Below are 13,701 nucleotides of genomic sequence, written 5' to 3' on the forward strand. Positions count from 1 at the left end.
AGGAACATACAAGATTTACAGGCTTCCATGTTAAAGGAGCGGAGGGCTTGAAATATGATATTCTAGAAGGCAAAGGAGCTAGGATTACAACAAAGAATAACCTGCCCAGAAAGACTGAGTATAGGCATACTTAATTTTATTGAATTTCACTTTATTGTGCTTCACAGATAATTGTATTTTTTTTTTAAATCGAAGGTTTGTGCAAAGTATATGAACAGACATTTCTCAGATGAAGAAATTAAAGCCATCTATATTCACAAAAAAAATGCTCTAAATTACTATTGATTAGAGAAATGCAAATCAAGGCGACTCTGAGGTACCACATCACACCTATCAGAATGGCCAATATGACAAAACAGGAAAATGATAAATGTTGGAGAAGATGTGGGAAAACTGGAACACTAATGCATTGGTGGTGGAGTTGTGAAATGATCCAACCATTTTGGAGAACAATTTGGAACTATGCCCAAAGGGCTATAAAAATGTGCATACCCTTTGACCCAGCAATAGCACTTCTAGGGCTATATCCCAAAGAGATCACACAAATGGGAAAAGGACCTACATGTACAAAAATATTCATAGCAGCTCTTTTTCTGGTGGCAAAGAATTGGAAATTGAGAGGATGCCCATCAATTGGGGAATGGCTGAGCAAGTTGTGGTATATGAATGTGATGGAATACTATTGTGCTATAAGAAATGATGAACAGGCTGACTTCAGAAAAACCTGGAAAGACTTGTGTGGTCTGATGCTGAGTGAAGTGAGCAGAACCAACAGAACGTTGTACACAACAACAGCCACGTTGAGTGATGACTAATATTGATAAACTTAACCCTTCCTGGCAATACAAGAATCTCAGACATCTCCAGAGGCCTTGTGATGGAAAATGCTATCCACACTCAAAGAAAGAACTATGGAAGCCAAAGTGTCATTTTTTTCTCTTCTGTTGAATTTTGTTTCCTCTTTCTGATGGTTCCTCCTATTGGTTTTAATTTCTACTTACAACATCACTAATGTGACAATATGTTTAATATGAATGTAAATATATAGCCTATATCAGATAATGCGCCGTCTTGGGGAAGGTGGTGGGAAGGAAGGGGGAGAAAAATTTTAAACTCAAAAGCATATGGAAGTGTTTATTGATAAATCAAAATAAATTAATAAAAAAAAGAAAAAGAGCACAAAAAAAGGCAAAATAAATAAATAAAAATAAATAAATAAATAAATTGAAGGTTTGTGGCAACCCTGAGTCAAGTAGGTCTATCGGCACCATTTTTCTAACAGCATGTGCTCACATTGCGTCTGTGTCACATTTTGGTAATTCTTGCAATATTTGTAACTTTTTCATTCATTATTATTACATGTGTTATGGTTATCTGTAATCAGTGATCTTTGATGTTACTATTATAATGGAGGGGGGGCAGCACCATGAACCATGCCCATATAAACCTCTAATGACCTCTTAAGTGTTCAAGTGAAAGTTAGAGTCCATTGATGCAGCAAATTTCATTGCTGTCTTATTTTAAGAAATTGCCACAGCTACCCCAGCCTTCAGCAACTATTATTCAGATCAGTCAACAGCCACCAACAACAAGGCAAGACCCTCTACCAGCAAAGAGATTATGACTCACTGACGGCTCAGATAATGGTCAATCCAATCTATTAATCTAGGTACTGTCAATAATTTCATTAAAGAGAATGATAACAATGAGACAACATGCCAAAATTTGTGGGATGCAGTCAAAGCCGTAAACACGTACATCAATACATGGTGGCAAAGAATTGGAAATTGAGAGGATGCCCATTAATTGGGGAATGGCTAATCAAGTTGGGGTATATGATTATGATGGAATATTGTTGTGCTATGAGAAATGATGAGCGAGATACTTTCAGAAATATCTGGGAAGACATATATGAACTCACGCAAAGTGAAGCGAACAGAATCCAGAGAACACTGTACACAGTAACAGCAATATTGTAAGAAAGGTCAACTGTGAAAGACCTAACTACTCTGATCAAGACAATGATCCAAGACAATTGCAAAGGACCAATGATGAAAAATGCTATACACCTCCAGAGAGAGAAACATACTTTACTTTCTTGATTTTTCTTGTTCTTTTTGGTCTGTGTTTTCTTTTGCAACATGGCTAATACGAAAATATATCTTGTATGACTTCACACATATAACTTCAAATTGCCTGCCTTCTCAAGAGGGAACTCAAAATTTTTAAGAAATGAATGTTAAAATTTTTTTGCACGTAATCAGGAAATATTTAACAAAATAAATAAAAATATATTAAAATGGAAAAAAAACGAAATAACTGCAATGATTCACATGGTGGGGAACAAGACTGCTGAGAAAAAAGAGAAAAATCTCTCAATACTCATTAGTTTACCAAATGACTGCTTCTATGGGTCCAGTAAAATTCAAACCCTTCAATAGTTCAGATTTGACTATATGAAATAAGTATCAAAGAAATATTTAAAAATTTTCCTTTTAATATATCTTCATTTACTAAAAATATAACACAGTAGAAAACCTACCAATGAACCAAATCCCAGAGTCCAAAAGTGCTCATTTCTGACTTCTAAGACTCCATCCAAGGTAGAAACCTAAAGATAAAAATCATTGATAAAGTCCTTCTTTCCATGTTCAATGCACTCTAATTTCTACCAACTACTGTTTCCTAATATCTAAATTGCACTATAGCTTATGCTTCCAGCAACTGACATTAATGAATTTATTATAATTAGTGAGTTTTTATAAGGCAGTAGTGAATAAGGATTTAGCTTTAAAGCCAGGAAGATCTGGGTTCAAGTCTTTGACATATACTAGTTCTACAAAGTTGAGCAAATCACTTAATATCTCAGTGCTCTATGCAGCTCTCTAAGACTGTAGGTTGCAGAGGTGTCACTTTGAATCGATAGAAGAACTTCCCTATACTGATCAAATCACAGGTATGGTCTCTTATCGCTAGAGATTTATAAAATTAGATAATAGTGAGGTAGAAATCCAGAACTCAAAGCTTTGAAGTAGTAAAGCCCTTCCCTCATTAACCAGAGCTCTGGGATTGATCACAATGCTAGTTTGGAAAAAGAGTTGTAGATGCTACACAATGAGTACAGGGGTCATTGAAGCCCAGGTAATGTTCCAAAGGATGACTGCGACAGAGACAAGTGAAAAGCAGTTGAAACAAGGTATGCCACTTTAACTACTCCAGTACCTGTCTTTGGTAAATTCACTGGCTGGTGTTGATAATTCCTCTCACTTATCTGCCTTTTGTTACCATGTTGTTACTCTCATCTAGGCTACATTATTGAAATGATTATAAACTTCCAGAGAGCAGGAAATACATCAATCCTACCTGAAGTCAACAGAATTTTGGGTCAATCCTACCTGAAGTCTAATAGAATGTTATTCACACCTACTCCTTAACCAAAATTTCACAATATTGGTGATTTTACTAAGTAACCCATTTAAACATCAGTTATTATTACCTCTCTGATAAGTTTATCCAATTGCCCAATAACATGAGGTGGGGTAGTCTAGGAGAAGAAAATAACAATAAATTAGGACCATTATATGACAGACGACTAGTTGAATCAATGACTTAGAAACTATAAGAATTTGGTTACATAGCATACAAAGTGTCACCTCTGAGGTTGCAAGAAGAATAACTATCAAATTTGGAGACAAGACAGGGAAGTAAGGCTAAAAGATTCTAGAGTTCTATAATACAAATTCCTGAGGCTATCTGCCCATACTCAAATTAGTTCATTTGTTGGGGCCCTCTGCCCATCAACCTAAATGAATGTCTAGATGAAAGTGGTTATAAAAGTGTCACTTTCCCTGCTTCTGGAAGTATTATCATGTGTATTTGGGGAAAATGGGGAGAAGGGGAGAGGCAGAAGTGCTTGTTCTACTCCTGGAGATAATCCTGCCTGACCAGCCTGACAGTTACCCTGGTACCAGCCTAATTATCCTGACCATGAGGGTCAGGGCAATTAGTGAATAGAAATTCAAATGTAAAGTCTGTAGCAAAAGAAATCTGTTGTTTTGGTTCAGTAAGACTAAAAGATTCATTTTCTGTAGCTAGAGATTATGAATTCTACACTGTGTATACATAAATAAGTAAAAATGAGAAGCCACACTTCTTTTTCATTTAATATGATTCAGTATAGGGAAATAACCTCACTAACTTGGTTTTGTCATACATTACAAATAGAGGACTAACACTCTATCCATTATCAGTCAGCTATGAGCTTTCACTGTATCCCGATATCACATTTTAGGAGAAATGATTTCATTTTAGTGCCTAAACCTAAATCTAGGTGCCAAGTTATAATGAGTTCTCTAGTAACTTAAAAGTGTGTAATTATGTAGTTTGTCCATTAGGTGAAAAAAAATTAGGAAAACAAGAATCATACCAAGCAGGCAAGTTTAGAGAAGAAATAACCTAAGAAAACTTTCCTTACCTGGAGTAACACCTTCCCACTATATACACTCATTGGATACATAGTACCAACTGTCATCAGAGCAATAGCTATGGCGGAAGCAGTGTCTACAGCAAAATAATTACTGAAATGAGAAAATAATGCCAAAAGTAAATGAAGGTTCCTTAAACCACCTTGTAATTCAAGCTACTTGTGACCAATCCTCAAAATGCATGGTATTATTAAAACTGGTCAATATCAGGAATGGAAAAGACCTAAAGAATTCCCAGTTTTTGAAGATAAATTTTTCCACTACAGTTGAGTCTTTAAACCGTTTAAAAAATAAGCTACCGACATAATGTACATACAAGCAGGTATGTAGACAAATAAGGTTTTTTTTACAACAACTGTTACATTAGGTAATAATAAACCTAAGCGCAGGATATCAGCATTACAAGGAAATTACCACATCAAGCAAGAGATAATGTGGAAGTTCATGTTATACCAATGATATTAATAATAGTTAATTTCCTTGTCAAACATATCTATTTTAATTCTTACATCTCTGAAGCAAAAACAGCTTATTTTGTGTAAACAAATGGAATTTTAAGGGTTCATTCAATTTGCTACAGAAATACTAACTTCTTGATAGGTACTGTGAAAGTTTAGAACTCCCTGAAAGATGGGGAAGGGGGTGAGTTCTCTAGTACTTTATAGATAAAGGCTTTTCTGCTTAAGAGCACAAAATTCCACCAATGGTTTGATTTGTTCAGAAGCTGCATTATGAGATGGTTCAATGCTCCAAAGTCATAGGCTTCTCATACATACTCCTTTCCTAAGTGCTTTTCAGTATATGAAGTATTCTCTTGTAATTAGTGCCCTAAAATAAGGCAGGCTTTATTAGCGATAAAGCGATATTATTCTAATAGCAATAGCTACCATGTATGTGTAGAAGCAAGGTGGGTATTAATAATTTAAAGCAAATAGTTGGGTGTTTCATTTCCTTAAATCGTTCCCACATTAATTTGTTCTGTTTTTCTGGTGATAGCTCACAAAAAGATTAACTTTCAGTATTTTTACTAATCATAAAAATCTTGAGATATTTAAGTGGAAGGAATCTTAGTGGTTATCAGTTCCCACTTTCTCATTTTAACCATGGGGTAGCTGAGGCCTAGAGAAGTTAAACAACTTGACTGAGTCAAAGCAGCATGTTAGTGACTCAGTTGAACTAAAACCCAGGTTTCCTGATTTCTGATCCAGGCGTACATTGCTTTGGCTCCCTTATAAGTCAGGTCCACAGAGTAGTTGTTAGTACTAATAGGAGTAAGAAAAATACTTACTTTATTTCAATTAACATATATGTAATACAAAGAGCAAAAGCTCCAGCAAGATCGATCAAGACAAAAGGATTCATTCGAGGCAGGAATATACTGCTAAGCCCAGGAATGATTCCACACAAACTGCAAGGAAAAACAAACCAAAGTAGAATTTTTTAATAATATTCTGCTGAACATTTACAAAGAAATGAACTGCATTTCAGTAATACATCATTTATCTTGTTTTTATAGAAGGAAAACTTTGGGACAAAACTTAATAACTGGCAAAGGTCTACTGGATTTTTTTTTTTTTGTATTTTATCTCTGGAACTTAGGCTTATTCAACAAATTTAACAAACATACGAACATACCAACAAAAAGCATATAAGAAGAAAAGTTATGTTAGAATAAGAAGCCACCTTCTATGCTATGTACTTAGAGAATGAATACTTTAATTTGTAATTTCTGAACAGAGATTAATTTCTTGTACTTTTAAAAATTATGTATTATTGTTTAATCAAATTATAAGCAAACCTCATTCAAGCTCACCTTCTACTAAGATCAGCAACATGTTCCTGAAGCCAACTAGTAGTAGCAGCTACATAAAATAAGAGATTTTATTATTAACATGACATCTAGGGAGAACAATTCAACAACATTCCTAATTTCCTTAACTTTTAGATAAGTTTAATGAATATTGGGCAAAGTCATATGCAGAAGTACTTCTGATAAGATTCCTTGGAGAGCTTTCTCTTTTGCATGTGTCACCTACAAGCACACTTCCCTGTTCCAGTTGTTAATGCTTTCTTCCCTCCATTTGTTTTCATGGTGTACTCCCAAAGTAGACAATTGGCTCCTGAGGGCAGGGAATACTTTTTATTTTTGTCTTTATATCCTCCAACACCTAGCACAAAGCCTTTTGAACAACAGGGGCTTAATAAATGCTTGTTAAATTGAACAGAATTGTAGGCCATTTAGTCAAAAATCTCATTTGCTCCAATATACTGTAACCAGTTGGCTTGAAAGAACTAAGGTGCATATATAGTACAGTGCTCTATATAAATCTATTTCAGTGAAACTTTCTAGATTATTTCATTCAAATTTCTACATGTCACTAATATGTTCATCTCAAATTTTATCCTTTATTTTCTGGACCATTAGTCCCCAAATTCTAGATTAAAATAAATATGATGTAACTTATAAAACTGTTTGAGCTGAAATGAGAACTTCAAGCATCTGTGTTCTCCAGGTTACCCTACTTTGCAAAGTTTTAAGACCTACTACAAGGGTGCTTAACTTTTTTGTGTGTCACAGACACTTTAAGGCAGTCTGGTCAAATTTATGAACCCCTTCTCAGAATCATGTTTTTAAATGCATAAAATATATAGGATTAAAAAAGAAACCTAATATATTGTAATTTAGTTACCAAGATAAAAAAAAAGTTAACAGACTTTAGATTAAGAATGTCTGTCTTAGTACACAGCTCTCCTTGAATATCTCAAGTTCCCTGACATGCCATGACCGGCTCCGCCTAACCACCCACTTCACCTCCTACTACCACTTCTATCCATCCATTGGCTATGGGCCCTTTCTTGGGTTGAAGGATCCCAAAATATTGAGGTTTCTTAATTAAACCTTATTAACTGGAGCACCAAAGTGACACCTAGTCTGAATCAAGAAAACATCTGACTTGCAAAATATTCTGAAAGAAAGTTTTGTTATTTCCAACTATATGCACTTATAAAGTATTGCCCAATAGATGTCCTCTTGGACTTGTTTTAACTGGATTAAAATTATCTGTAATTAATTCAATTATTTCATTTAAAGAGAAACATTAGAATGCCTCAAAATATGGTTCTTTTAAGGTTAAACATTCCCTTTATAAGACTGTTTACTTATTAATTTGCTTAGCAAAGCCTTTTTTCCTTTACAGATGGTATTAATATACTTCAGCCTACTCTATAATTGAATTATTCAGATCTGAATTAACATTTTTTGTGTTTTGAGCTTTAAAACTGCTATAAAAAAAGTTAAGAATCATTGCTCTTTACCTTTCTTCTCTTCAGAACACATTTTTATATTTGATGTATGTGATTAATATTTTAGGCATAATGAGGCTATCAGAAAGAAAAATAAAATCTTTGGCTTGAAACTGTCATTTCATTTGTGTAGGGAGGTCACAGTGAGGAAACTTCCTTTACCAATTCAGTTTTTACATACGTTCTGCAATTTGTATTCTCAGAAAGTTGCTTGAGTCCTGAGAAGTTAAAAGACTTGCCAAGAGTCACAAAGCTACTATGTATCAAAGCTCGGACTTGAATCTGATCCTCTTGATTCTGAGGACAACTCTCTTTCCACTATGTCATGTTTTCTATTAGAAAAACATATCATTTTACAAGGGAGATTGAGCAATCAATAAAGGTAAAAAAGCTCATTTTTAAAAAATGAATTTTCTTACTTATTATGGCAAATGAAAAACATACCTTCAGAGACATAAGCGAAAGGTTTATTCCTAACAGAAAGCATTGTAAACAAGTTGAATGTGAGAGCCACAAAAGTACCAACTAATAATCGTCCCCTAAAGGAAAAAAAATTCATGTTTATTTTCCTTTAACAACAAATGATATTTCACATGATATATATCATTATCTATACCCTTAAGATGGAGAAACAGAAAGATGGAGAGATAAAGTGGTTTATTTGTTTGCTGTCTTTCAATGACTCAAGAGTCAAAACCAGAACCTGAACTTGGTCTTAATTGATTTATTTATTTTTAGTTTTCAACATTCACTTCCACAATACTTTGAGTTTCAAATTTTTTCCCCATCTCATCCGTCCCCCCACCTCAAAATGGTGTGCATTCTGTATGAACTTGGTTTTTAGAGCCCTCTCAGGTGTCCTAGCTATTGGACCATATACTTCTGTTCACCCTAAGCAATAATAAAAATAATAGCTGACATTTATAAAGCACTCTGAAAAGTACTTTACACACAATATGTCATTGGAGCCTCATAATAACCCTATAAGAGAGGAACTATGGGTACTATTACCATCCCTATTTTGCTGTTTACTCGTTTCAGTTGTGCCCAAATCTTCATGACCCCATTAGGGTTTTCTTGGCAAAGATACTGCAGTGGTTTGCCATTTTCTTCTACAGCTTATTTTACAAATGAGGAAACTAAAGCAAATTTGGTTAAGTGACTTGCCCATGATCACACAATGAATAAGGTCTAAGGCCAGATTCGAACTCAGTCTTCCTGACTCCAGACTTTGTGTTCTATCTACTGTACCACCTAGTTGTCTGTCATCCCTGTTTTACAGATGAATTAATTAAGGCTCAGAAGTTAAGAGACTTGCCTTTGGCTACACAATCAGTAATTGTTAGAGAGAAGATCTGAACACAAGTTCAAGTATTTAATCTACTACTGCACACTGCCTCTCAAGTAGTATAGAAAAAGAATATTCGGCATTCATGGTATTTTATAAAGATCCATTTTTAAAGTCAAATTGTATAAATGTTCCCCCTGTAAATATACAGAACAAGTTATACTTTGATTAGTTTGGAGTAGACATGGACAATCTTCATGCCAATTATTTCATAATTTATAATAACAATTTTAAATGTTTTATATATATATACATATATATGCATGTATATGTATTTGTAATGTGTGTATGTATATTTACACACACACACACACACACACACACACACAATTTAACAATGAAAGGATGAAGGAGTGATGCTTGTGGTGCTATCCTGGGAAGTATAATCTAGGACTGCTTGCAAACTTTTCAGGGCACTGACTAGGAAACTAAATAAAGCTGAGGAAGAAAACACTGGGGCAGCCCAGTGAACAAAATTACTTTTGGGATCTTGTCTTTGAAGCACTTTGAAAAAGCATACTTACAAATGTTTAACTTCAGCTGAAGAAAAAGCAATTGTTATCTATTAAAACATATTTATTAAACACTGAAATGAAAAGTAAATAAATGAAAAATGACACATTAAAATATAATCTTACGTATGTATCTCAGGCTGCTCCAAGAAACGTTCCACACTAAAGAAAGGAATTATATAGATTTTGTTAAATAAATTCTATAAATTATTACAAAAGAAAAATTATTTTGTTTGACCTATCCAAACCTAATAAAACAAAATTACCCCAACTCTCACAATAAAAGTTAACTTTTGAATATTGGAAGTAATGGAGAATAGGGATAGAATAGAGAAACTAATTAATCCACAGATTCATTTGCTACTAAAGGCCTCTACCAAAGACTTCTAAATAACCAAGAAATGGATTTGGCCTAGGCTTAGTAAACTTGATTATCTGATTTTTAAACCATGAAATATACTAATAACTTCTGATTTCATCACTGTGGATGCTTTTCTCCAACTAATGAAGACCACAACTGCTCTAAGCAAAAGTTCTTTGAGAGTTGCTGTGGCCAATCTGATGACAAGTCGCTCCAACCTAGGCTGTTTCTGGATGTCAGACATACAGTCCATCACTGGGCTCAAATTGAAAGACTTTCCAGCTCACTAAGAACTTTCAAAGTGTATAATCTTGATAGCCCATGGTCATATCTAAGATACAATGAGATATCAGTGTAAGGTTTGAGTGGAGGAGCATGTAAACTTAAACATTAAAAAACAAATGAGACTTTTAAAAAAGTCCAGGGTTAGGGTTATAGCATTAAGAAAAATTCTCTGTTGAAATGAGTTTCTACTTAAAGTGAAACAGGGTTTGAGATACCACACTAAGAATTAATCAATCTCCTCTATTCGGCATTTAAAATCCTTTATAATCTGGTTCTGTCTTATCTTTCCAGGGTCCATATTACTCCCCTTCACTAATCTGGAGTCCTCTAAATTTCAACTAAAATCTCACCCTCTGCAAGTAACCTTACTCATTCTCCTTTAATGATAATGCCTTCCCTCTTAGATTACCAATTTATTCTGTCTATATCTTGTTTGTTCATGTCTGTTTGCATGCTGTCACTCCCAGTAGATGGTGAGCGTCTTCAAGACAGAACGTTTTTGGGGGCAGCTAGGTGGCACAGTAGATGGAGCACCAGCGCTGGATTCAGGAAGGACCTGAGTTCAAATCTGGCCTCAGACACATAACACTCACTAGCTGTGTGACTCTGGGCAAGTCACAACCCCAACTGCCTCACCAAAAACAAAACAATACCAAAAAAAGACAGACTGTTTTTGCCTTTCTACATGCACGGCACATGATAAGCTTAGAGACTGACTGTTTAACTTAATAATGGATTAAAAAAAATTAATGCTTTTGGGGACCAAAACTAATAGTCTGAGGATCTGAATATTCTGATCAATTCAAATCAACTGCACAAATGTTAAGCGCTTATTATTCACACCTGGTTGAATGGCAAGCCCCCATCCCACCACCACCAAAGAGTAGTTTTTGATGGTTCAATGTAACACAGCAGGAGGTCTCCAGTGGAGTACCCCAGCGATCTGCCTTGGCTTTGTGCTGTTTTAACATTTTTACCAATGACTTGGATAAAAATACAGATATTATATACTTATCAAATATTCAGATGACATAAGGCATCTTATGTCATCTAGACATAATGCTAGACAGGCTGGACAGCTAGCATACCAGATGACAGAGTTAGGATTCAAAAGAATTTGGGGGCTGAATCTAGTAAGATGAAACTCAAAAGAGATAAATGTCAAGTCTTGCACTTAGGTAACAAAAAAAAAAACCAACAACTTTATAAGCATAAGATAATTAGATTGTCATTGTTCTGGGAAAAAACAAACAAACAAACAAAAACCTGGATGACCGTGATAAGTGAGCTCAATTATCGTCACTAGTGCAACGTGGCAGCCAAAAAAGCTAATTCAACTTTGGGCTGTGTTAAAAGAGTAAGGAATAAAGAAACTTAATAGTCCTGCTGTGCTCTGGCCTGTGGTGACAACCCCTAGGTTATTGTGCTCAGTTCTGAGTAGCACAGTCTAAGGACAGTGACAGACTGGAGAGCATCTAGAACAGGTCAACCAGGGTAGGAAAAAAGGACTTTAGTCCATGTTACATAAGGATCAGTTGAAGGAACTGGGCATGTTCAGCCAGGAAAAAAGACGACTCAGGATGAACATGCTAGCTATCAAGTACATGAAGGGCTGTCCTGTGTAGAAGGGCTTAGAGGGCAGAATGAGTGATGGATGAAAGCAAAGAGGCCAATTGAGGCTTCATGTCTCACAATGAGAGTCCTCTGAGAGGGGAATGACCTGGAGAGTCCCCGGGTCTTGCAGCAGAGAAAGGATGATCACTTGTCAGTATGTTAGTGTGGGGAATCCCTGTTGTGTAGTCATTAGACAGCTGATGTCCGTTCCAGCTCTGAAATGCTATGATTGTGTGATATGTGAAAGGAATGGGCTATGCTAGGTACTGAGGACAGAGAAATGAAAAAACAACAGTCCCCACCCTCAAGGAGTTTAAAATCTACTTCAGTATAATTTGAAATAGAATGTGATAGGGGAAAAGGAGAAATATAAAGCATTATCAGCTGGAAGGAGAGATCATCTTCTGCTAAGAAATTAAGATAGGCTTCATGGAGGAAGTGGCATCTAAGATAAGCCATGAAGGACGAGAAAGATTTCAACAGATGTAGATATAAAGGAAGTACATTTTAGGCAAGGTTTGAGCTAATTCCTTAAGGCAGAAGATGAAAAGGAATGAGAGAACAGTTAACAGTTGCCCAATTTACCTGAAACATATACTGCATGATGGAAAGCAATGTGAATAAGATTAGAAAGTAGATTCAAATGAAATAATATATGTAAAACACTCAACTAAAACTGCTTTAAGTAATCAATCATCTTCATTGCCAAATCTGATGTCCTTTTCTCAGTCCTTCTATTTCCTCACTTCTGAAGTTCGGGTTTTCATAACACCACTGTGTCTTGATTCTCCTCCTATCCGTCTAACCACTCCTCTTAGGGTCCTTTGCAGGTTCACCGTCCATAGGCCCCTAACTATGGGTATTTTCCCAAGGCCTTGTCCTCAGCCCTCTTCTCCTCTCTCTCTATACACTCTCTGAGATCTCATGAGCTCCCATATGATTAACTGTATTCTCTATGAAAATGACTCACTGATCCATATGTATGTGTATACCTACACATATGTATGTGTGTATATACATATTGTGTATATATGTGTACGCATAGATAGATATATACAGATATAATTCTTTACTAATCATATCCCTTAGTTTAAGTTCCAGATACATATTGCCTATTAGACATTTCAAACAGGATGCCCTATAGAGACCATAAATTTAACATGTACAGAGTGGAACTCATTATCTTTCCCCTAAATGTCCCTATTTCTGTTGAGAGTGCCATTATTCTTCCCGCCTTCCAGGTTCATAGCTACAGAGCTAAACTCGATTTTTCACTCTCCTTCACCCACACATGCAATCAGTTTCCAAATGTTGCCATTTCTATCTCTGTAACACCTCTTACATCCATGTCCTTTTCATTATTAACAAGGTACCAGCTTGGTTCAGGTCCTCAACACATCTTGCCTGCAGTACTGCAATAACCAGCTAATTCCTTTCTGTCCCAAGTCTTTCTCCATTACAATCTACCTTCCTCACTGCTCCCAAAGTGAGTCTCCTTAAGCACATATCTGATCAGGTCATTCCCTTGCGCAATAAACTCCAGTAATTCTCTATTACTGCTAGGATGAACCACAAACTTTTCTGTTTTAAAGACCTACATAATGTGGTCCCATTTCTTTTCAGCCTCATTATACATTATCCCCAATTCTGTCACTTCACAGTCCAGCCAAACTGTCCTACACATAGCACTCCATCTCCCGTCTTAGTGCCATTGTGGTAGACATCCTTGATGCCTGGAATGTACTCCCTCCTCACTCCTGCCTCACAAAATCCTAAACTTCCTTCAAGACTCAA

General features: G+C 35.6%; 1 protein-coding gene across 1 annotated transcript in view; it reads right to left on the reverse strand.

Annotated features, from left to right (window-relative positions):
- The window catches only part of SLC30A6 (solute carrier family 30 member 6), a 39,048-nt gene that overhangs the window by 4,044 nt on the left and 21,303 nt on the right, over window positions 1-13,701 (reverse strand). Inside the window, exons 7-13 of the mRNA XM_027850477.1 lie at window positions 9,774-9,809; window positions 8,232-8,326; window positions 6,298-6,346; window positions 5,773-5,892; window positions 4,475-4,577; window positions 3,497-3,544; window positions 2,543-2,611 (exon numbers count right to left, since the gene is read on the reverse strand). Of these exons, the coding sequence (XP_027706278.1) occupies window positions 2,543-2,611; window positions 3,497-3,544; window positions 4,475-4,577; window positions 5,773-5,892; window positions 6,298-6,346; window positions 8,232-8,326; window positions 9,774-9,809 (520 nt within the window). The remainder of the gene's footprint in view (window positions 1-2,542; window positions 2,612-3,496; window positions 3,545-4,474; window positions 4,578-5,772; window positions 5,893-6,297; window positions 6,347-8,231; window positions 8,327-9,773; window positions 9,810-13,701) is intronic.

The sequence above is a fragment of the Vombatus ursinus genome, unplaced genomic scaffold (assembly GCF_900497805.2).
Source record: "Vombatus ursinus unplaced genomic scaffold, bare-nosed wombat genome assembly UNPS02009062.1, whole genome shotgun sequence".
NCBI classification, from domain to species: Eukaryota; Metazoa; Chordata; class Mammalia; order Diprotodontia; family Vombatidae; genus Vombatus; species Vombatus ursinus.